The sequence below is a fragment of the Myxocyprinus asiaticus genome, chromosome 34, assembly GCF_019703515.2.
Source record: "Myxocyprinus asiaticus isolate MX2 ecotype Aquarium Trade chromosome 34, UBuf_Myxa_2, whole genome shotgun sequence".
Lineage (NCBI taxonomy): Eukaryota > Metazoa > Chordata > Actinopteri > Cypriniformes > Catostomidae > Myxocyprinus > Myxocyprinus asiaticus.
The window spans coordinates 35,051,845-35,076,136 of NC_059377.1; the positions used below are offsets into that span (position 1 = coordinate 35,051,845).

A 24,292-nucleotide genomic window follows, 5' to 3' on the forward strand; every position below is an offset into this window, starting at 1 on the left:
GGAATCACTTTTCTAAAACCTACTTTCTCCCAACTATTGGCCATTCAGAAGCTGTCTGTATCCAAAATACAATAAACATGGCCAGTTTTAACCCCAGACCATGAAACACATTTATTTACACAAATAGGTTTTACAGTGTAATATTTCATTATTATTAGTTAATAATAACAACATTAACATCATTATGGGATTTAATTACATTAACCATAACCTCCTCACTGCAGGTTATTGTAAATAGATTATGTATTTTCTCCAACTGTTTTTCACTCTTAATTCTTCTCCTAAGCTATCCACAATCAAGAGTATGATGTTGGGTCAATCATCATGGTGGAACAGATTCTGCTTTTTTAAGGTTCAAAGAACTTTATTTCATTTTTATTAAATGCCCCTGATATATGTTGGAAACACAAGGAGGTTGCCAGCAGATAAAAGTTTACATATCAGTGAGCGATAGACAATGTAGGCTTTACTTAAATAACAATTAATGACAGGATGAGCGAGAATGGACGCAGACGGGTGGCCTTCAAGCACGGGCCTGCTGCTCCTGTTTGAATTCTGCGATTCTGCTCTCCATCAAGGGGCGGAAGTGACGAATCAATCCCTGAGAACAAAAAATTACAAATATATGAATGTTCCATCACAAACAAAAAATTATTTAAATGAATCCAATTTTAATCGGTTTCTGAATAAATGAAAAATAACTATTCAGTATTCGGTTTTCTGGCTATACCTGAACTGGCCATGCGGCTCCATCGCCCAGTGCACAGATGGTGTGGCCCTCAATCTGTTTACTGATCTCCCAGATCATGTCAATCTCTGCTAACTGTGCATCACCTTTCACAAAGCGCCACATCATCTTATTCATCCAGTCCACTCCTGAGCAACAAATAAGGTAAATGTTTAGTACATCATGTAAATATAAACACAAATCTGTATTCACATAATTACATTTAACAATTAATGACAATAATTGTGTACCAAATTAGAACTTAAAACACATTTATTGTACAGGTAATAACAGTAATTTAACAACTTTCATGTCATGAAACAATCATGCTTCTTTAAAGGTGCACTCAGTAACTTTTGTCCTCGTGTCATCTTGCACAATGATGCCTAACGGCTTGGATGCAGCATCATTTCAGATGCCATTGCAGAAATAAGTATTCACAGTCAGCCATGATTACTTTAAACAATGAGTGAAAGTGTAAAATAACAGGACGGTTACCGAGTAGTATTCGGCTGGTCATGTGATTCTAACATGGAAGTCCCCATGTTAAGGGGACCTCTCCATGTAGAATAAAACAGTTTTTATAAGGTTACTGATATGACTGGAGTCTCATTTTAATGAGTTGTCATGATTTCCTACATATATTGCGAAATTACCATTCATGTCTTTAGGAGTTCAACTTTTTTAATGTGGAAAAAATTACTGAGTGCACCTTTAACAAGACCTTGCAGTTCGTTCTGCGTTTATCTTAAAAACAGTTATCAGGGGGGGCCTGGGTAGCTCAGTGGTAAAGCACGTTGGCTACCACCCCTGGAGTTCGCTAGTTCGCTAGTTCGAATCCCAGGGCGTGCTGAGTGAGTCCAGCCAGGCTTCCTAAGCAACCAAATTGGCCCGGTTGCTAGGGAGGGTAGAGTCACATGGGGTAACCTCCTCATGGTCACTATAATGTGGTTCGTTCTCGGTGGGGTGCGTGGCGAGTTGAGCGTGGATGCCGCGGTGGGTGGCGTGAAGCCTCCACACGCACTATGTCTCCATGGCAACGCGCTCAACAAGTGATAAGATGCATGGGTTGGCGGTCTCAGACGTGGAGGCAACTGGGATTCGTCCTCCACCACCCGGATTGAGGCGAATCACTACGCAACCACAAGGACTTAAAAGCACATTAGGAATTGGGCATTCCAAATTAGGGAAAAAAGCGGTTATCAGGTAGCTGCATACTATACCATAACAGGGTATCACATGGATATCAATTAGTTTCTTACCCTCTCTGCAAGGAGTGCATTGCCCACAGCTCTCATGCTTGTAGAATTCAATTAAGCGGGCAATTGCTCGGATTACATCAGTCTGTGAAGGAACATGAATTTTATTTATAAAAAGTCAGTAATACACTCACTGAGCACTTTATTAGGAACACCTGTACACCTACTTATTCATGCGATTATCTACTCAGCCAATCGTGTGGCAGCAGTGCAATGCATAAAATCATGCAGATAAGGGTCAGGAGCTTTAGTTAATGTTCACATCAACCATCAGAATAGGGGAAAAAATGTGATCTCAGTGATTTCGACCGTGGCATGATTGTTGGTGCCAGACGTGCTGGTTTGAGTATTTCTGTATCTGCTGATCTCCTGGGATTTTCACAGCAGTCTCCAGAGTTTACTCCGAATGGTGCCAAAAACAAAAAACATGCAGTGAGCGGCAGTTCTGTGGATGGAAACGCCTTGTTGATGAGAGAGGTCAACGGAAAATGGCCAGACTGGTTCGAACTGACAGAAAGGCTACGGTAACTCGGTAACCCCTCTGTACAATTGTAGTGAGCAGAATAGCATTTCAGAATGCACAACACGTCCAACCTTGAGGCGGATGGGCTACAACAGCAGAAAACCATGTCGGGCACTTTATTAGAACCATAGTGTTCCTGATAAAGTGCTCAATGAGTGTATGTTTATTATATATCATAGAGGACAATGATTTTCAATTTGGCAGCTACACTGAATTCAGATCAGCTTAAGTCAGTGAACTTGAAGCAAGCCATGTGTATCATTATCACAGAACTGCAACTAATAATTTGTGAGAATTATTACAGCATCCATTTGAAGTCTCCGAATCACTGAAAGTAACAAAACGAGATTGAACTCTATTGATTTACAGAGAAACTCACCGATTTATCCATGACAATAAGTGCAGCAGTGCCAAGGCCAGTTTGAGCCTGAACGAGGCCATCAAAATCCATGAGAACCTCTTCGCACACATGACGTGGGATCAGTGGCGTGGAAGAGCCACCAGGAATAACACAAAGGAGATTATCCCAACCACCACGAACGCCACCTACGGAGAGCATAAGATTTACTGCTAAACTTTTGTTCCATTGTTCCAAGCCTGTATAAATTTATTTCGTCCATGGAACACAAAAGGAAAGCAGACTGTTCAGTCTCAGTCACCACTCACTTTCATTGATGCAATGAAAGTAAATGGTGACTGAGGCTAACATTCTGCCTAACATCTCCATTTGTGTTCATCAGAACAAAGAAAGTCATAAGGCTTTGGGACAACACGAGGGTGAGTAAATGATGACAGAATTGAGCATTTTTGGGTGATAAGGCCTGATCTGTGAAAGAATATATCCAGACACAGTATGAAAGTGACGTCAATGTGATGTACCTGCATGCCTTTCGATCAGTTCTTTCAGGGGAATGGACATTTCTTCTTCTACCGTGCAGGGGTTGTTGACATGACCAGAAATGTTGAAGAGCTTCGTGCCAGAGTTCCTTTCTCGGCCGAAACTCAGAAACCATGTGCCACCACGACGGCAGATGGTTGGTGCCACAGCTACTGTCTCAACATTGGCAACGGTTGTTGGACAGCCAAACACACCTGCAACAAACCATAAACAGTTCAGATTTTCAGGACCAATTTAATCACTTTATGCATCTTGATCAATCGAGTTGCTATCCAATTTGTTATGCACATTCTTTTAAACGCTCTATTCTATATCAGAGCTTTGTGGTTGCTCCCTCAATGAATTGCGGAGCTCGCAACCTTCCATAGGCTCTATTAGAGACTTTTGGGCATAGTAAAGTTTACATATGTGTCCGAAACGACCAGTTGTACTTACAATTGATCATGATTATATAGCTATTACAGATCACTTAAACGTAAAAGAAAAATCGTTCAAACTAACAAGACCATACAAAGACTTGCTTTAGCCGTGTCTGCAATTTCCAACTTACCCACGTCAGCAGGGAAAGGAGGTTTCAGACGAGGTTTCCCCTGTTTGCCCTCAATGGACTCGATCAGAGCCGTCTCCTCTCCACAGATGTACGCCCCAGCACCGCGCATCACAAAAACGTCAAAGTCATAACCTGAGCCACATGCATTCCTGCCAATAAGCCCTGCTGCATAGGCCTCATTAATGGCAACCTGAGTGAAACAACACAGAAACACAATGCTAAATGCTGTGTAATTTTATTTATTTGACAAAAAACATCAGATAAATATGCTTTACAGTGTCACTCTTCGTTCCAGCCCACGTAAGAATATTATCAATTTCAGTTATGAGAATATTTGGCCAAAAACCGCACCATTCACTGCAATCATTCTTTGTCAGTGCGAGCCGCGGTAACCAAAGGGAGCGTAGCTTAGCAAAGGGTCGGTTGACCTGTTTGTCACCCACACCTACCATATCACTTCTTAAGACATTGATTTAACTACTGGAGTTGTATGGATTACTTTTATGCTGCCTTCATGTGCTTTTTTGAGCTTCAAAGTTCTGGATCCTGTTGACTTGCATTGTGAGGACCTACAAAGCTGAGATATTCTTCTAAAAATATTTGTGTTCTGCAGAAGAAAGAATGTCATACACATTTGGGATGGCATGAGGGTGAGTAAATGATGAGAGAATTTTCATTTTTGGGTGAACTGTCCATTTAAAGTTAATGACTGCCGATCAAGGATATTTCTCATATTTGCAACCCTATTTGCTTTGCACTAATAGTCTCGTTCACTGACTGAATGTTTTCACTAGGAGTGTGATGAAACGTCATTTTGTGGGGAAGTGAGGAGTTTCGTTTGACAGCGGTCTAGAGTTTGTTAGAAAAATAATGTTATGGTGGAACAGAATATTTTAACTGGTTGCATGAAATAATTTGTAAAGGCAAAATATTCTGAATAAGCTACTTTAAATGCCACTATCATCTGTATGACTGATGTTTTCATCTGTTTGCGTTTAAGCATATGTGTTTTGGTGTGCAGTGTGTTTGACCGGCCAACATCAATTAAAATGAAGAAAAAGAACGCAACCTATATTCCAAAAAATATGGTACTCGTTTTCTCACCTGCAGGTTAGACGACTCATTGTAGAACTCTCCTCGGATGTAGATGTAGGCTGCGCGTGCTCCCATCGCCCGACCAGCAATCAGGCAGCCCTCAATCAGCTTGTGGGGATCATTGCGCATGATTTCTCTGTCCTTGCAGGTTCCGGGCTCTCCTTCATCGGCATTCACCACAAGATATTTAGGTCTGAGAAGACAAAGAAAATCAAATGTCTTGATCTGATCAGGCTACTAACAAAAGGATACGAGATGTGCAGCATTTTTCTGGGCATTCAACAGACATTCACAGCAATTCTTTTACATCAACAGCTACTGGTGATGTAAGAAATGGCTAAATCAAATAAGTTTGTGATATAAACCTACCTGCCATCACTGGGCTTGTTCATGAAGCTCCACTTCATCCCAGTAGGGAATCCAGCACCTCCTCTGCCACGCAGGCCAGACACTTTGATCTCATTCAGGATCCAGTCCACTCCTTTATCAAGAATCTCCTTGGTCTTGTACCAGTCTCCCCTCTTCAGGGCACCATTCAGCCTGAGATACAGGGAATGATTCATCTGATTCAAATCCTGTGTATCTCGATTAAAACTATTTCTTGAATTAGACCATTACATAGGAACTGAACCATTTAAAAAGCTACTGATACTAACATCTGTGACTAGAAATCTATAATAATGGCTATCACAAACAACCTAGACAAGATCTTTTTTTCACTATTTTATTGTACTATCTTTAGTTGTCTGTGTAGAATCTGTTGACTGCTATTGAAGATTGTAAAAAACTATACCTTTTAATATACATATATAACATTTATACAATTAGATGAGATGTAAAGGGGCATATTGATGATGTTTACCTCCAGTCATGTCGCCCATATAAGTTAGTGAATATTCTGTCCTGGTCAGCGAGGGGCCCAAATTTGGTCTTTTTTGGTTTTTCCTGTGTGACACAAACTGATTATAGCCTAACTGATCACCAGTTATGCATACAGTAGATTAATAGTGCTTTCTGAGAATAGCTACCTGTTGAGTAGTGCTGTTGTACCGCACCAGTGCCATGGAGCTTGTGGGTAAAGCAGTGGTGGCAGCAGCGGCTGCAGGGCTGCGTGATGCACTGGCTGCAGCCAGGGCAACCGGGGCTCGTGACGCCCCAGTGCTCAGCACCCGGCTAAGCAAAGGACAGCCGAGACAGGACAACATCCTAATCTGAAAAAGAAGATAAAACATTGAGCATGAAAGGTTAGCAAAACACCTCTCACTGAAATGAGTGAAATCCAAATTTTTTTTTTAATTATTATTATTTTTGGTTTTTTTTAAATGGCCAATGCTGACAGCAATATCAAAACAACGGGGTGGCCAATGACTTATATAATACTGATATATGATATAATACAGACATAAAATGATATCATTCAATGATAGCAAATAAGATGTACACAAAATAGGACAGAAATTTGATGAACACTGAGTACTAAAAATATCTGAAAATAGGACGCACTATTCACTGACAAGGCTGTCGCTAGATTTTGGAACTGACACTTGGCAGAATGACCACTTTTATTAATTGCTATAGAATTGTATTTTATTTTTTGAGTTAATAAATGCAAAGCTCTTCATATCTCTCTTTTTATCTTTTCTGAAAATGTTAGATGTCAAATTGGGCTGAGTGTGATGGGGGGGGCGGGGGGTATAAAAGAATAAAAAGGTTGTACCTCGTGGTACACTATTTAATAACAACTCCATATGCCCTTTCTTAAAGACACTTAATGAAAAATCACATTAAAGTTATTGGAAATGAATTCTATTGATATTAGAGAGATTTCGCAGCTCATTCCAGCTGCCTGATACAGAAATATAACATACAAAACAAAACACTCTTTGGCCCCGTTGCAACACTATTTTGCATAAGTCTGTTTATCTACACTTTATATATTGATCATTCATATTGTAAACTTAGCCCTCAAAATGCAAGTTAACTTTAGATCATTGAGTTAAATGAAGATAATTGTCTCTCAAATTAAGTTACGGAGTTCAACACGGGGACTCCATCTCAATATTATAATAGCACACTAGTCAAACTTCTTTTAAGCATGAAACACATTTTAAGCGCGTTTAAGATGTACTCGTGCCGCAGTGACCTCCACATTCACTCTTGTGACATTAGTGGGATTTAGACACTGCATAACGTTTCTCTCTTCATTTACTTATGGCAGACATATGCAATTCAGTAACAACAATCTATAGGACCAAACTTAAAAATAAAAAATAAAAAAATGGACACAAGTGAAAAGGGGAAGGGATCAAAGCGCTGCTTACCTTCGTGATCTCAGATCTGTTGTTATAAAATACAGAGCGGAAGTAATTCAGCGGCCGACCCGGATGAAATAATGGATTTAAACTGAAGGTTTGTGGAGGCGCTGTTGTACAGGTAATATGAGTGGTTATAAAAGCCTGAGTTTGGTCCACCCACCTCATCTTTAATTCAAAGCCCTTCGTTTGGTAAGTGTATCTGTTACAAATGTAGAGGTTAAGACACTATATAAATCTCCATCAAAGCTTTGTTGTTATAGCATATCACATTGCCTTTGAAAGAAAAGAGGAGATAAATGAATCTATGGGCTAAAAAGATTGGGACTAGCTTTTACTCATCCTGTATTTCATATTGTGTGCAATATAAGGTAGGATATTCTACAGTATAGTGGCCCCAAGAAGTATTTGGACAATTAAACACTTAAAATGTATGAATTTGTTTGCTTTACAAAATACCAAACCAAGTATTTTACAGAAGTATTTTCCCCGTTCCTGATTTCTTCTATTTTTGTGCATTTTTCATACTAAACTGTTTTAGATCTTCAAACGAGATATAACATAAAACAAAGGCAACCTGAGTAAACACAAAGTACGGTTTTCAAATATATATAATTGAAACAAAAAATTTATCCAACGCCTATATCACCCATTTGAAAAACAAACTGCCCCCTGAAACTTAATAGCTGGTTGTGCCATCTTTAGCAGCAACAACTGCAAACAAACGCTTCCGATAACTGGAGATCAGTCTTTCACAACGCTGTAGTGGAATTTTGGCCCACTCTTCTTTGCAGAACTGCTTTAGTTCAGCCACATTGGAGGGTTTTCGGGCATGAACTGCCCGTTTAAGGTCCTGCCACAGCATCTCAATCGGGATCATGTCAGGTTTTCGACTAGGCCACTCCAAAACTTTAATTTAGCTTCTTTTGAGCAATTCAGAGGTGGACTTACTCCTATGCTTTGTATCATTGTTTTACTGCATAATCCAGTTGCGTTTGAGATTTAATTTACGGGACGTTTTCCTTTAGGATTTTCTGGTAGAGAGCAGAATTCATGTTTCCCTCAATTATTGCAAGTCGCCCTGACCCTGAAGCAGCAAAGCATTCCCACACCATCACACTACCACCACCATACTTGACCGTAGGTTTGATGTTCTTTTTGTCAAATTCTGTGTTTGATTTATGCCAGATGTAATGGGACACCTGTCTTCTAAATAGTTCCACTTTTGACTCATCAGTCCACAGAACATTCTCCCAAAAGCTTTGAGGATCATCAAGGTGTGTTTTGGCAAAATTCAGACGAGCCTTAATGTTCTTCTGGGTTATCAGTGGTTTTCGCCTGACCACTCTTCCATGGATGCCATTTTTGGCCAGTGTCTTTCTGATAATGGAGTCATGAACAGTGACCTTTACTGATGCAAGAGAGGCCTGCAGTTCCTTGGATGTTGTCCTTAGCTTTTTTGTGACTTCCTGGATGAGTCGTCGCTGTGCTCTTGGAGGAATTTTGGAAGGTCGGCCACTTCTGGGAAGATTAACTACTGTGCCAAGTTTTCTCCATTTGGAGATAATGGCTCTTATTGTGGTTCTTTGGAGCCCCAGAGCATTTGAAATTGCTTTGTAACCCTTCCCAGACTGATGTATTTCAATCACCTTTTTCCCCATAATTTCTGGAATTTCTTTTGACCTTGGCATAGTGCGCTACTGGGTGAGACCTTTTAGCCAACTTCATGCTGCTGAGATATACAAAAAAACAGAAGAAATCAGGATGGGGGCAAATATCTTTTCACAACACTGTAGCAGGACATTTTTCAATTAACCCATATTTCACATGTACATCTCCGAGATGTCTGTTTAAGAGTGTTTCATCGGGAAAGGATTGCATTCTAATAAACATCTTAAAAAGAGCAGATTTACTTACAGTACTGTGCAAACGTTTTAGGCACTTGTTAAAATGTTGCATAGTGAGGATTTCTTCAAAAATAATACCATGAATAGTTTTCAATTTATCAGTTAATGTCATACAAAGTCCAGTAAACATAAAAAAAGCTAAATCAATATTTGGTGTGACCACCTTTGCCTTTAAAACAGCACCTGTTCTCCTTGGTACACCTGGACACCGTTTTTCTTGGTTGTTGGCAGATAGGAGAATTTCTTGGAGAATTCTCCACAGTTCTTCTATTTATGCTGTCTCAAATGCTTTTGTCTCTTCATGTAATCCCAGACAGACTCGATGTTCAGTGGGGGGCTCTTTGGGGATCATGCCACCTGTTGCAGGGCTCCCTGTTCTTCTATTCTATTTGCAAAAGGAATGTTTGGGAGTTTAAAATGTATATTTCCTATTGACACACTAAAACTGAAGATATAAATAACCATCTTAAGACAAAAATGTTTTTGTGGAACATCTTATGTGCCTTAAACATTTGCATAGTACTGTACATTCTAAATCATAAACATCTCAAAGATATCTGCTGAATGTCCTTTTAATATCCAAGAGGATATGCCTTATAGACATATTGCAGATGAGCATGTCTTAAAAGTACATCTTACAGATTAAAACACAGATCAAATAGACATCTGAGTGATGTACTTGTGCCATCAGGGGAAAACATTTCACAAAAATATTTTTTATTATTTTAAAATAATCTATGAATTATAAAATACTAGATATACCGTTCAGAATGTGTGAACTGACTTCATACAAACTAAAAGTACCTCAAATGTCTCTAAAAAATGTAGGCTAGCTATTTTGAGAAAAGATCTAGCATCATTTGTTTGCAGATGCCACTTGGTTTGATATACTGTTATCTAATACAATGATATTCATATATTTTTAGTGTTCCTTAAGTTTAAATGTCCAAATACTGTTTGGGCCACTGAAGTAGAGCACGTTCCTATTAAATTTGTCTGTTGTATCATTTTAGCCCTGAGTAACAGCACAAAATCACTGTATTGAGTATAAAATGTCATTTTATTTTGTAGGATACAATTAATTGAAACAAACTGTAATTCGCTGGAAGTAATAAAGCAGTGCCTTTTTGTGTAACTGAATGACATGAACAATAAAGAATCATGCAAGTGAACTGAATATTCATCTAAACGCTATGATACATTAACAATGAAGTAGTTTAGGGTGTATTTTAGTAAGCACTGTATCTTTATGTATTCAGGGAAGAATCTTTATTGCAACCTATAGTGGTAGCAATCGTCACAGCATCTTACTGTGCAGCTGTTTATTAATTACAGGACAGACACCTACAGAGACCATGTATACATAAAGTTGTATCCGAAAGAAGAGCTTCTGAAAACTCCAACAGCACTTTAGTAATGTAGTCATATTTGACTTAAACAGTTCATCATATTAGCATTTCTATTTAGAAAAATTATATTACAGTACATAAATATTACAATGTGAAGGAAATAAACGTATTCTTCAAATCACGTTGCTCTTAGATGTTCTTATAATTCCAATATTGTATCCATAACTGTCAACATGCTTCACAATCATCGTCATCACAGTCAGTGATATCAGATTGTGTGGTGTTTAAATTTCCCATCACACAGCAGAGTAGAAAATGTACTAACAAAATATAGTTAAAACTTTATATATTACTTGCTTTTTGACAATTGAAAACATTCTTTTCCTAAAGGGTTAGTTTCTTCATGACTGATTATTCTGCATCAGGGCAGAACACAATTAGTTTAATCAGTGATTATATGACTCACATTGCTTAATACTTATTCAAAGTGAAGAGGACATTGGACAGGCTGTACCAGCTCTGTTAGCAGACATCTTTTGCTACTATTATTCTTAAATGGTCAATGTTGATCCAGATAGCAGATTGACACATGTATGATCTTATCACGTCATGTAATTTTTTTTTATTTAACATGATTTGATTATTTGTTTGCCTCCAGCAGGCATCCGTTGTACATCTAGAGATCTTCAACTCACCTTTATGTTGTTAAAAATCCTTATGACTTTCTACCATGAAACAAAAAAGCTGTTAGCTGACAGCATCAGTCACCATTTACTGTCATTGCATATTACAATTAAAGTGAAAATCTCCAACCTAAAATCTCCTTTTGTGTTTTATGGAGGAAAGAATGTATGAAGCAAAATGGTGTATAAATGACAAAATTGTTATTTTTGGGTGAAAAAAAGAGCTAAACAGCTATTAAACAGTAGAGGTCGACCCATAGTGGATTTTGCTGATGCCGATAACCAATTAATCGGCAGATAGTTTTTAAAATCGATACATAGAATGTAAAGGAAAAATAATAATTATTTCTTTACTATGGCGGGCAAAGACAAAGAGTCCAAAATGAATAAAATCCCAGATGCAGTTTTTTGTTCAACCAAAATCCCAATAATCAGATTTGTTGTATAATGTGAGATTTTTAAGTATAAACAAGCCAGAAACACACCAGGACTCTTATTTTTAAATGACAAAAAGATTTTAAAAAACTACCAGCAACTATCGACATAGATTTTTGCAGATAACCGATAGTTCCAAAAAGCAACTATCAGCACAGATTAATCGGTAAACCGATATATCAGTCTACCTCTATTAAACAGATGTACTTGGTAAGTTAAGTCCATCTTTGAGATATTTTGCTCAATGCAAAATGTTCAAGGAGGAATTAATTAGGTCTAACGGACTAAAAACAACTATTATTTGAAACTATAGGTGAGTAGGAGACGGTAACAGTCAAAACATTCGGGGTCTTTGTGAACCATGTCTATGTTCATTTAATTATGTTGTATTGTTCTAATTTTACTGTATTGTAATATACTGCTGCATAGATATTGTTTTGCGTAGCATGTTGTGCAAAGTCCCTGCTAACTACTTAACAAACCATCAAAATGGAAGTAAATTATAGATTCAGTATCTCAATAGACAACCAAACATTATTAGAACTACTGGACAGGTATTGCTTATTTTGATATCCTTATGCATTGCACTGTCAAAGGAAGAATAAAAAACATTTGAATAGATAAATCACCCTATATTGCAACTATACAACATCATTAAAGTCAATTCATGTAGCAAAGGTGCTTATGTGAACACTGTAACACTTTCCTCCACTCTTTCTGCATTAATTTTGATGATTTATCAGTGGGTCTCTGGTAAGTCAAGGTTCACCAAGTTGAGCAGAAGATATCGCGCAAAAAATCTGTCAGTCCCCATCATCATCCATGGTTTTTTGTGAATACACAATGCTGTTTCCCTCTCGATCCAGGCGGTCCACAGCTACGCTTTCAAACGCTCTTCTCATTAATGGGTGCTCTTCCAAAACCTCATTAAAGCTGTCCACACTGAGTGAATAAAGTCTGCAGTAGGTATCTGCTCTGACGCTGGCTGTACGACGTCCATGGGTAAGTAGACATATTTCTAAAAAAGGAAGAGGAACAGATTTTACATTCACATTTTACATTTTAAATATCAAGCATTCAGTTTTAATCAGTTTTGGATCAAAATTCTACAACCAAATTTGTCAAAAAATTCAAGTGGTAAAAAAACACCCTATTTTCATTAAATTCATGCAATGCAGAATAGAAGAAATAATTCACCCAAAAATGAAAATTCTCTCATAATTTACTCACCCTTGTGCCATCCCAGAGGTATATGAATTTCTTTCTTCTGCTGAACACAAGCGAAGATTTAGAAGATTAGAAAAATATCTCAGGTCTGTAAGCCCATACAATGCAAGTGAATGGTGGCCAGAACTTTAAAGATCCAAAAAGCATGTAAAGGCAGCATACAAGTAATGCATTTGACTCTAGTGGTTTAATCAGTCTTCAGAAGCGATATGATAGGTGTGGGTAAGAGACGGATCAGTATTTAAGTCCTTTTTTTACTATAAATCTCCACTTTCACCTTTATTTTCAAAATATAATTTTTTTTTGTTTTTGCTAATTTGCATTCTTCATGCATATTGCCACCTACTGAGTAGGGAGGAGAATTAATAATAAAAAATAAAAAAAGGACTTAAATATTGATCCGTTTTTCACCCACACCTATCATATCGCTTCTGAAGATATGGATTTAACCACTGGAGTCTTATGGGTTACTTTTATGCTGCCTTTATGTGCTTTTTCAAGCTTCAAAGTTCTTGTCACCATTCACTTGCATTGTATGGACCTACGGAGCATAGATATTCTTCTAAAAATCTTTGTTTGTGTTCTGGAAAAGAAAGAAAGTCATAACACATCTGGGATGGCAAGAGGTGAGTAAATTATGAGAGAATTTTTGGGTGAACATTTCCTTTAAGTTAGAAGCGTCGCTACATTTAGTAAACTACTTCACAATACAGTTTATCAACCTATCATTTAGGTGTAGTTCACATTTAGAGTAAAGGTTAGGGATAGGGTTAAGACTAGGACTTTCTAGACTACAATGTTGTTCCAGGACCATCAAATGTTATTGGTCCAAGAATCATCTTGGCAAAATCATGGTGACGTATCAAACTCACCCCCAAAGTAGCAGCCATCATTAAGTTGCATTTCTTTATTGTCATGAGTGATCACACTGACACAGCCATGTTGGATGAAGTACATTTTACGCCCAATCGTCCCTTCACGGATGACCATATCACCCGGCTGAAAGACCTCAAAGCGCAACTTTGTGAGGAGCACTGTGACGAAGTGAGGATCAGCATTTGCAAAGAGTGGCATGTTAGCCACCAGCCCGCGGCAATTGTAGTTCACTATCTCCTGCAGGTCAATCACAAAATACAAAATGGATTAGGATTACTATTACACCATCTACTAATCCATCCCATTGAGGAAACTTTGAGCAGTTCAGTTCTTAGCAGCTAAAGGTTCATTGACCGAAGATTTAGGACTAGATGGATGAGGAATTGTCAAATGTGAGAAATGCAAAGAAAATATGGAAGGTGAAGTGAGAAATGAAAGCAAAAGACTGTGATGAGTGATAAAGTTGATCAAATACAGAAGTTCAGAGGAACACTGACAACTTTCATTGTGTGGAAAAAAGATGAAATGAAAGTGAATGGTGACTAAGGCTAACATCCTGCCAAACATCTCCTTTTGTGTCCCACGAAAGAAAGAAAGTCAAACAGGTTTGGAATGACATGGGAGTGAGTAAATGATGGCAGAATTTTTATTTTTGGGTAAACTATCCCTTTTAACTGAAAAGAGTGTAACTTTTTTGAACCAAAACAAGGAGAGGATAAGTAAGAGAAATGGTAAGAGAACCTCTCTGAGTGGGTCACTGAGTTCTCCAAGGATGTTTTCCTCATCAAACATCTTGCCCTGGAATCGATGCTCATAGTAATCATGAATCCTCTGTCTCATGTCAGCAGGCAGCTTTTGGAAGGACATGTACTGTTCCACTTGCTTATACTGTTGCAAACCAATGAACAAACAAAGGGACTTGTTACAAAGCCAATCTAAAAAATTCATATAAAGTATTTGTGAGCAATTAGTACCTTCTCTTGGTACTGACGATGGGAGGCATCCAATGACTGGACCAGGTTGGTAGCATTGCCCAAAAACATGGCGTAGCATGTGGCGCCAACAATCATGCTAATCATAGTCATCCAGACATCAGTTGGTCCCTCAGGTGCCTGAGCTCCATACCCAACACACAGCATATGGCTCATGGCCATAAAGAGGGCATAAGAGTACTGGACGTCCCAGGTGGCATTCTGACAGACAAGGACCAAGACGTCACCAATTTAAACCCAAATTTAAAGGTGCTCTCTAATTTTTTCCTTGTTTTAAAAGTTTTAATCGTGAGGAAATGTATGTAATTTTGAAACATATGTATAAAATCATGCCTACTCACATGAGATCATATCAGTAACCATATAAAAGCTGTTTTAATTTACATGGAGAGGTCCCCTCATGGGGGCTGCCATGTTAGAATCACATGACCAGTCCAATACCACTCGCTTAATCTCAGTAACTGCCATCTTATTGGACATTTTCACACATGGATTAGATTAATCATTGCTGACTGTGAATAGTGAATTTCTATAATGCTGTCTAAAACTATTTTGTTTGAATGATGCTGCATTCAGGCCTCTAGGTGTCAGTGTAAGTCCAAGACGGCAAATGAAATAAATTACTGAGTGCACCTTTAAAAGATCAAGACTTTATGTTTACAAGTACATCTTCCCAATATCCCCAAACACATTCTTCCTACATACCACCATGTTGTTTTTGGAGACCCAGCAGTTTGACGGGAAGTCCTGCAACATGGGTACCATGAACTGCATGCAGCCATCCCAGTGACACAGCAGCAGCATCATTCCAATCAGATTCACTATGCGAACCACTGCACTTGCTAGATCATAGGTCATATGGAATATCTGTAAAAATTAGTAATAGCTGCAAAATCATTTTATGCAATATATTATGTTTCTCTCCTGCACAAGTCATTCTTCCCTGAAATGAGGAAAAAATAGCACCAAATGTTTTAAAGGCCATGCTATAGATCAGCTTTGTAGGGCATATTATGTGGGTCTGGGGCAAAAGATTTTGAATTGTCATAGCTCACTAGAAGAGCATCCTTGCACTGCTTACTGTTTAAATCTTTTACCTCTTCAACTTTTTTCTAATTTTTCTCAGGCTCTCTTTCCTTTGTTACTATCCTTAGCTCTGTTCCAAAACCTAGTTAGCTGCCTCGCTGCCTACATAGACAGCTGACTTTTAAGGCAGCATCCTATCCATCATGGAACCTCATTAAAGACTGACTTGGAATGCTCTACATAGGCAGGAACTCTGTGTCATACAAATAGTGCTCCTCACGTAAAGCACAGAAGACTGGACTCACAATTGATTCCAACAGAGATACAATGCGTGATTCTCTTAATAAGCATAAAAATATAAAGAACATGCAAAAAAAGTACAATTATCCATTTTTAATTACACTGAACTATTTTTTATTTTTCTCCCCACATCCACCAACTTGGATGGATTTTTTTCACTAAGCTCATCATAATGCCTTCAGGGATTGTCTTCTCTGTGAAGGATTACTGCAATGCTGCTTTAGATTTGGGCTAAAATTAGGTCTTTTTGGGGGCAGCATAATTATGCTACCTACAGTATCTTGCAGAAAAGCCTTCGCTTTGGTAGTGTGCCTATGACGCCCTACAATGTCTAAGTAGATAGTTCACTAGCATTTGGAACAGATCACTTGTCTTGATATCCTCTATTCTTATCTCTTCCTCTTCTCTGTCCCTTTATTTGCTCACCTCTTCCCACTGATGAATGTACCGGATAAGTCTGGACAAGCGCAATAATCTGAGCAGGCTGAGGATCTTGGTGAAGCGGACAATGCGCAATGCCCGAGCGGTGCGGTACACCTCTGCTGACTCAAGGCGGGACTCTATATCAACAATCAGAAAGATGTAGTCCACTGGGATGGAGGAGATGAAGTCCACCAGAAACCAGCCTCGTAGGTAATGCCGACGGATCACTTGCGGGTCCAGGATGATCTGGGAATTGTCACCCTCCATAATGCCAGTACGAAAGTTGATGACGAGGTCGGCCAGGAAGAGAGTGTCGGAGGCCACATTGAAGGTGATCCATGGCAGCGTGTTCTGATCTTCAAAGAAAGTGATTCCCCATGGTAGAATGACAAGGTTGCCCATCATCAGGCAAAGCATAATGAAGTCCCAATAGAACCTGTTTGTGAAGATGCATGATATAAGGAACTAAGAGTAGATTCTGGAGTATGTACATTAAAATCTATAAATGCAACTATTGTAATCCAAATGCTAAATAATTTTGCTCTTTTGTATGTAATTTGATGTTGTTTACAAACAAATGTCACTTCTAAACTCCACAACATAGAATTGCTAAAATTATTAACAATGCGTAGAGTTGCTAAAGTTATCGTAAACTACAAATAAGACCCAATGAAGTGACTTGACAAGCAGTTTTCTTTCCTGTGTTGACATATTTGATTTGCTACTCGCAAATGCTTGTCGGTGGCATGTGGCAATAAGAGGGAAATTCTTATTCTAGAGAGTTTCTTTATTGGACAGAGATTTGTAAATGCCCCTAAGGGTAAGATGAGTCATCAATACTTTTGGTGTATTAATTCTGTCACCTTTCTGAGTACACTAGCATATTGATGGCCTCAAAGCTAATAGACATGGACTAAAAGCCATAAATTGTAGCTTGGTGGTTTATAGACCTCTAAACACAAGGTTCAGCCTGCAAGGTTCTGAACTGCAAGGGACGATCTGTGAACTATCACCATTTTGTCCTTGAGGAAGACATTTAACCCCAGGTTGTTCTAGCAGGCCTGCCCCTGTAACTTAAAGAGGCGGCGTTCTATGGGGTCATTCTGTGAATTTCGAGGAAACAAATTTAATCAGCCCCAGAAGTGCGGTGATAAACAATTCTAAAGATTCTAGAAATGTGGATCTGTAAAGACACCTGGCCATCTATTTTATTTGAACTAAAACATTAATATGAAGATAAAGTTTGATTTAAAAGGTGTACAAGTATTTAAAAGTTAAGTACAGGAGTGGCTAATCATTATAATACTGTAAGTATTCTGTGGCCTTCATCAAAGAGATCAATTACGTCAGGTTGCATCATAATTGCTGTAAAACATTCCATTCAATGTTAATGGAGAAAGCAATTAGTGAAGTGGTTGTGAATGTTCGGTATGTGACTGTCTAAACTGGATATGCAGTCTTGTGTGCATGCTACCCAAATATGCTCTCTGTGGTTTGAAGTTTCCACCTGTGATCATATTTTTTTAAAGCAGTGTGAGTCAACTTGTGGCTTTTGATGACCTTTGACCTTGTACTTGAATATACTGTAGCCTTCTCTATAGTTTTGAAGTTTATTACTTGTTATGTTCTCATGCTAAGAAGGAAAGCAATATGGTTGTATAATCAGTGTCAGACAAACTCAAAGTTTCTCTTGACTGCTGGGCATCTTTATAAAGGGGATTTGATGTAACATTAATGTTCTCACATCTAACATTCTGTAGCTCAACTGTTAGAGCACGGCAGATTTTGTGAGGTCAGAGGTGCCATGTCCCCAACCAATAGTGTAACCAAAAGTCAATATAAACTCACTGAGCACTTTATAAGGAACACCTGTAAACCTACTTATTCATGCGATTATCTAATCAGCCAATCATGTGGCAGCAGTACAATACGTAAAATCATGCAGATATGGGTCAGGAGCTTCAGTTAATGTTCATATCAACCATCAGAATGGGGAAAAAATGTGATCTCAGTGATTTCAACCGTGGCATGATTGTTGTTGACAGACGGGCTGGTTTGAGTATTTCTGTAACTGCTGATCTTCTGGGATTTTCATGCACAACAGTCTCTAGAGTTTACTCAGAATGGTGCCAAAAACAATAAACATCCAGTGAGCGGCAGTTCTGCGGATGGAAACACCTTGTTGATGCGAGAGGTCAACGGAAAGTGGCCAGACTAGTTTGAGCTGACAGAAAGGCTACGGTAACTCAGATAACCACTCTGTACAATTGTAGTGAGCAGAATAGCATTTTAGAATGCACAACATGTCGAACCTTGAGGCAGATGGGCTTCAACAGCAGAAGTCCACTTCGACCACTTTATTAGGACCATTGTGCTCCTAATAAAGTGCTCAGTGAGTGTAGATAATTATAAAACAGAATCCTATTGTTCCATGCTGATTGGTCAATTCAATACTGTGCTTATAGTAACAGCTATGATGCAGAAAATTTGTTCAACAAACTATATCGCTGTGCATTACTTATAGGTCAGCTAATAACCATAGCACTAGGTAAATTTACAATTCAGGGACTATAACTTCTAGCTGAAGAAATGCAATGAATTTGCAGAGTAAAAAATATATATATATTTTAAAGCTGATGTAATTTCTGTACCACTAGTGCCACCAAATGGAATTACAAAAAAAACTTTGTTTTCAAAACAGCTTTCTGAATACAGCCCCCGTCTGCCGTTGGTCAAAGTGATAGTTCTGCCACCAACTCAGGCCATTGGTTGAGTAACATTGTTGTGGTGGGTCGCTCAAAACAAAGAGTTTTTTTTATTTTCAAACAAAAAAAAGGGAATAAGGAACTCAAGGCCACTGTGTTTTGTGTCATGCTTATTTAACAACACCTAACAATATAGCAGGGCATCTCATGTATTGCTTAATTATAGTAGGAGACAATCAACACCCATCTGTTAAACAAGAAGGCTGTATAGGTTTGGTAGTGATTCAAAATTCCTGTGTACAAATTCCAAAATCCTAGTATTAAAAAAGCATGTTCTGTAATCTGTAAATATGGGGTTTTAGTATAAGAATTAACACAACACTATGGGCAGTAACTGCACCTGGAAATTTAAGATGCATTTTATCTTTGTTTATAAAGCAAGAATAGTGACTCAAGCATTTGTTAAGGGCTGTAGCTAAAGGACAATTTTGGCCCATTAAAACAAATGATAGCAGAGCCAAATTCATGTAGATTAGATTAGAGACTCAAATATGTTGGTTTTGATAACCAGGTCATGCAAAAAAATATGATTATGCAAAGACCATGAGCAAACAATTTTGTTTGAAACAAGTGTGGAGATTAAGATCCTGTTACGAATTGTCTCTTGCTAAAAACACAATCCGTTTATCCCTTTAAATCTAGCTGCTTTCTCTGTGCACTTATTACAGACAAAGAACATCAACCTGACACACTGTAACTATCTATATCTGATACCCTTTCTGGCTGATGGTAACTCTATAAGGAAAGCATAGTAATGGGATGCCCTGTGTAGCATTGTGCTGATCAATAGTGATTGAAAGGTGTGTTTTAAGGACCTGATATGTGGCTTAAGTGTTTGTTGACCTTGTTTTTATAATTACTGATACACTGTAAAAAAAAAAAAATGATACATGCTGCTGGTATCTTAAGGAACTATTTCTACCTGATCTGAGCTTTAAACAAAAGTTTAATCAACAGCATTTGTGGCATAATGTTGATTTCCTCAAAAAATTATTTATACTTGACTTTAATCCACTTAAAAAAAAAAAAAAAAAAGCAAGAGTTGCGGTTACTGTAAAGCACTTACAATGGAAGTGAATAGGGCCAGTACATAAACAGTAAAATACACAGTGTTTAAATGTTATACGTGTTAACATGATTTTTTTTTTGTGTGATAAAATTCTGGGATTTACCGTTGTTACAGCGTTTACCAGATTACAGGGTTTCCTGGCGTCATGTTTCCATGACAACAAATTTGTATTTTTGAAAATAACTTTACACAGATAAGATAAGCAATTGACTTATCACACTAAAATCACATTAACGTATAATGTTTCAGTATCGAGGCTATACTTCAGAAACACTGTGTATTTTAACATTTTTGGACCGACTCCATTTACTTCCATTGTAAGTGCCTTACTGTAACCACAACTTTTACCTTCTTTTAAATAAACAAGAGATGAGTCAAAATAATTTTTTTATGTAATCAACCTTATATCACAAATGCTGTTGATTGATATTACCTTTGATTAACCTGGAAGATTCCTTTACTTTCATTGGTATTTAGCGATGTTAAATAATATTTGTGCCTTGAATGTTACCACATTAAGCACATTTTTAGGTTACCTGACAAACCATTTGGTCCCACTTTATATTAGGTGTCTTTAACTACTACTGAATGTACAAACATTAAAATATATACAAAACAATGTATTTATTGTGTAACTATATTTTGTTCTGCAAAATTCTTGCAAAATTCACATTTGCTGCTACTGAGGTTGAGGTATGGGTAGGTTTAGGGTTAGGGTTAGGTTTATGATTAGGGGTAAGTTTAACAGTGTAACTACATTAAATGCAGATACTTGAAATATAAATACAATGCAACAACATGTATTACATATTTAGTACATTGTATTAATTGTATAAGTATAGTAGTTAAAGACATCTAATATAAAGTGGGTCCAAACATTTTAACAATGTAGCAATGAAAGGTATTGCTCAGTTTAATTTCAAGATGTATCCTTGTGATAATCCCTCATAACATACATTGAGCCAGATTTTCACATTATCTGAGGAAAACATAAGTGGTGCTCATGTAACCTTGATCCGCTCCAAGCGGGATTCGAACCGGCGTTAACTGGCATGGGAGGCGGGCGTGCTAACGAGAAGGCTAATGGCTACAGCCTCAAACGTCAGTTGCTAGTGCGCCTTTTGGGGCCAGGGGAGTGAGGTTTACACTTACCGCACAGCTATCACGTACCAGCTGGCTCCCATTACACTCACTCCCCTAAACCTCACAACTGGGTCACGGCACCACTGTTACTGGTCCTGCTCGACCTGCTCCGAGCGGGATTCGAACTGACATCAGTCGGCATGGGAGGCGGGCTCGCTAACGAGGAGACTTAAGGCTACAGCCTCTATTGTCAGTTGCTAGTGCGCCTCTTGAGGCCAGGGGAGTGTTTACACTTACAGCACAACTATCATGTACCAGCTGGCTCCCATTACACTTGCCTGTGAAATAATCAATACCACAATGCTAGTGAGTGAGTGGCTGCCAGAGTGTTGCTATGTGATTGCTAAGCTGAGTGGTTTTCTGTTTGTTGACGGTGTGTTAAAGTGTGTATGTTGTTGCTAGGGTGTTCTGGATGGTTGCCCAAGTCAAAAGAGTCCATCCCTAAGTCTTTATGACATTCCGTTCCCTAGATATGGCTCGGGACCCTCCTTCAATGTAAGTCTGAGATTTTGTCACCCATTTCATCATCCACCAAGAGATAAAATCATAAATCTGATCACTTAAAAAACGTAACAGCACACCTATCCTCAACAAGCCACACAATTTGAGCGCCGAAGCTTTATACTAAGGATTAGGGGTTAGTACATTTCTCTAACACTTTACAATGACATTCTCAACAACTTAGCTCAGTTTCCACCATCATAAACAACATCCCTTGTATCTGCCTAGTCACATTTTCCCTTTCCCCTGTGTCACTCACCTGAAGTCACTGTATGGATGTATAATCCACACCCCAAATGACTTGACCCGCTCCTGCTCGGCTGCTACACCCTTTGCACTACCGAAAATTCGCAAGGAGAACTTGTTCACACCTGGCTGCAGCAAGGAGCTGAATTGTCTCTGGAGAAATGTGGATTGGTTCGAGAAGACCCTCTCCTCTGATTCGGATGGTGGGGGGTCTCTCGTAGGCCCTGTTGGTTCGTGCATGGCTTTGTCCAAGCGAGGTGGACTGGATGTGTTTACAGTGGTTGTTTCAGTCGTGCCATCCAACCGTGCTGTAACCTCGAGGGATTTTGAGGTGGGATTGGTGCCCAAGTCTGTTCGTTCCTGGTGGTGATTCATATTGGACAACAGCCTTCTGCTTACCTCCTCTCCAACTCGTTCTCCAAAAGTCCTTGAAGAAGAACGCAAGCTAGGTAGGGAGAAGCTACCTCTGGTGCGTAGTTTAGAGTCACCGTATGAAGCACTGGGTCTGCCAACACCAAGGTGTCCATCTCCATCCATAATTCAGAGTCTGATGTCAACACGTGTTCAGAGTGACAAAAGGAATGTTTGCCCAAAATTTTATAAATTAATGAATGACAACATCATAGTTTCCTAATCTGACAGTGTAGATCCTGATGTTTTCTAAATGTAGTGTCTAAAAAATTTTTAATCAACACACACAAAATACTGTTTTAAATATGAAAACCTTTCAAAAAGTCCAAATAAACAAGAAAAAAAAATATTTTCACTTTAATATTTACTTTTATGTATGTTTTATTTTCTCTTAAATCTTCATAATGCGCATTTGACTCCTTTACGCATCAACTAAATTTGGTTTGAAAGCAAAAATCTTTCCCAAAAACATTATGCAATCTTGAGACGAACGAATATCTCGCTTAAAAACACATACCATGTCAAATAAATGTTAAAAATATAAAAGTTTACCAGGTCGCAAAATCACAACGACATCGCCAGACTCTTGAGTGATCCAAAAACTTCCAAGTAGCCAAAAGCACAGGACGTTCCTCACTGCGCAATTCATCCGCCCTTGGAATGTTCCACTGGGAATAAGTACATTTATTGTCAATATTATTATCCCATATACACTTTTCATGTATACAACATCGTATACGTTGACAAGATCTCCCCAGAATGAGCGCGCGGGTTGTCCTGTTATTAGAGCGTCGCCAAATTACGCGTCCGCTATGACACAAAGACCGCGATGAAACCTGCAGAGGTTTGAGTATAATCGGCTTCTTGATAGCAGGCGGTATCTTTATCTCCCTCTCTGCTGACACCTGCGTGTTATCTGTTAAATAAGATGTCTGTATGAACAGGTAGGAGACACAGCGTCACACCTGAGCGGCCCAGCTGGGGAGGAAATGGGCGGGACCAACCTGTGCTAGAGGACACGAAATACGCTGGAGGTACACAGGTGTATTTACCTGAGCACGGTGTGTGCATACGTCTCACCGGGTCCACAGTCAGTTTTAATACTCTCCTAGACTGATGTGGCGGACAGCTTTTATAAATAAATTATGCTGTATTTAGGCAGGGTTGGGAGGGTTACTTTTAAAATGTATACATGCTGAAAAATGTCATTTGTAACATATTCTGTTAGATTATTCAAGGTCATTAACGTAATCTAAATACTTTAGATTACTTCTTCAGCACAGATTTTTTTTTTCACTCGTTTTGACTAAAGTTAGTAACAGGTGAAAAAATGGCAGTAGGCTACAGTAATATAAAATACACTTATATTAAAAATACATTCTCTGCAAAAATCCTAAATATCTTATGCAGTGTTGCTTCTAAAACAAGTTATAAAACAGACAGTTCCGGCCCTGGATGCCGATTGGTCAACAGCCGTGCTTTATTCATGATAAAACACAGCTCTGACCTCTTCACGGAACTTGTATCACTCCGCAGCACCCATAGATGACAGTTATTCTTGTTGCCTAGCAATGT

At 38.5% G+C, this 24,292-nt stretch overlaps 2 protein-coding genes across 2 annotated transcripts; both read right to left on the reverse strand.

The window, feature by feature from the left end:
* Nucleotides 1-337: 337 nt before the first annotated feature.
* On the reverse strand, nt 338-7,455 carry LOC127425617 (NADH dehydrogenase [ubiquinone] flavoprotein 1, mitochondrial-like). The gene is made up of 11 exons (XM_051671794.1): nt 7,374-7,455; nt 6,081-6,263; nt 5,915-5,997; nt 5,422-5,592; nt 5,062-5,245; nt 3,958-4,147; nt 3,389-3,601; nt 2,889-3,055; nt 1,990-2,071; nt 731-876; nt 338-601 (listed from the first exon to the last, which is right to left on the reverse strand). The coding sequence occupies exons 2-11, from the start codon at nt 6,255-6,257 to the stop codon at nt 524-526; spliced, it is 1,491 nt and encodes a 496-aa protein (XP_051527754.1). The 5' UTR covers nt 6,258-6,263; nt 7,374-7,455; the 3' UTR covers nt 338-523.
* A 2,876-nt stretch (nt 7,456-10,331) lies between these two features.
* On the reverse strand, nt 10,332-23,521 carry LOC127425610 (potassium/sodium hyperpolarization-activated cyclic nucleotide-gated channel 2-like). Its single transcript, XM_051671774.1, has 8 exons — nt 23,270-23,521; nt 22,320-22,853; nt 16,586-17,018; nt 15,539-15,700; nt 14,816-15,034; nt 14,583-14,729; nt 13,838-14,078; nt 10,332-12,756 (listed from the first exon to the last, which is right to left on the reverse strand). Exons 2-8 carry the CDS (start codon nt 22,841-22,843, stop codon nt 12,542-12,544), a joined length of 1,941 nt encoding a protein of 646 aa, XP_051527734.1. The 5' UTR covers nt 22,844-22,853; nt 23,270-23,521; the 3' UTR covers nt 10,332-12,541.
* Between the last annotated feature and the right edge of the window lie 771 nt (nt 23,522-24,292).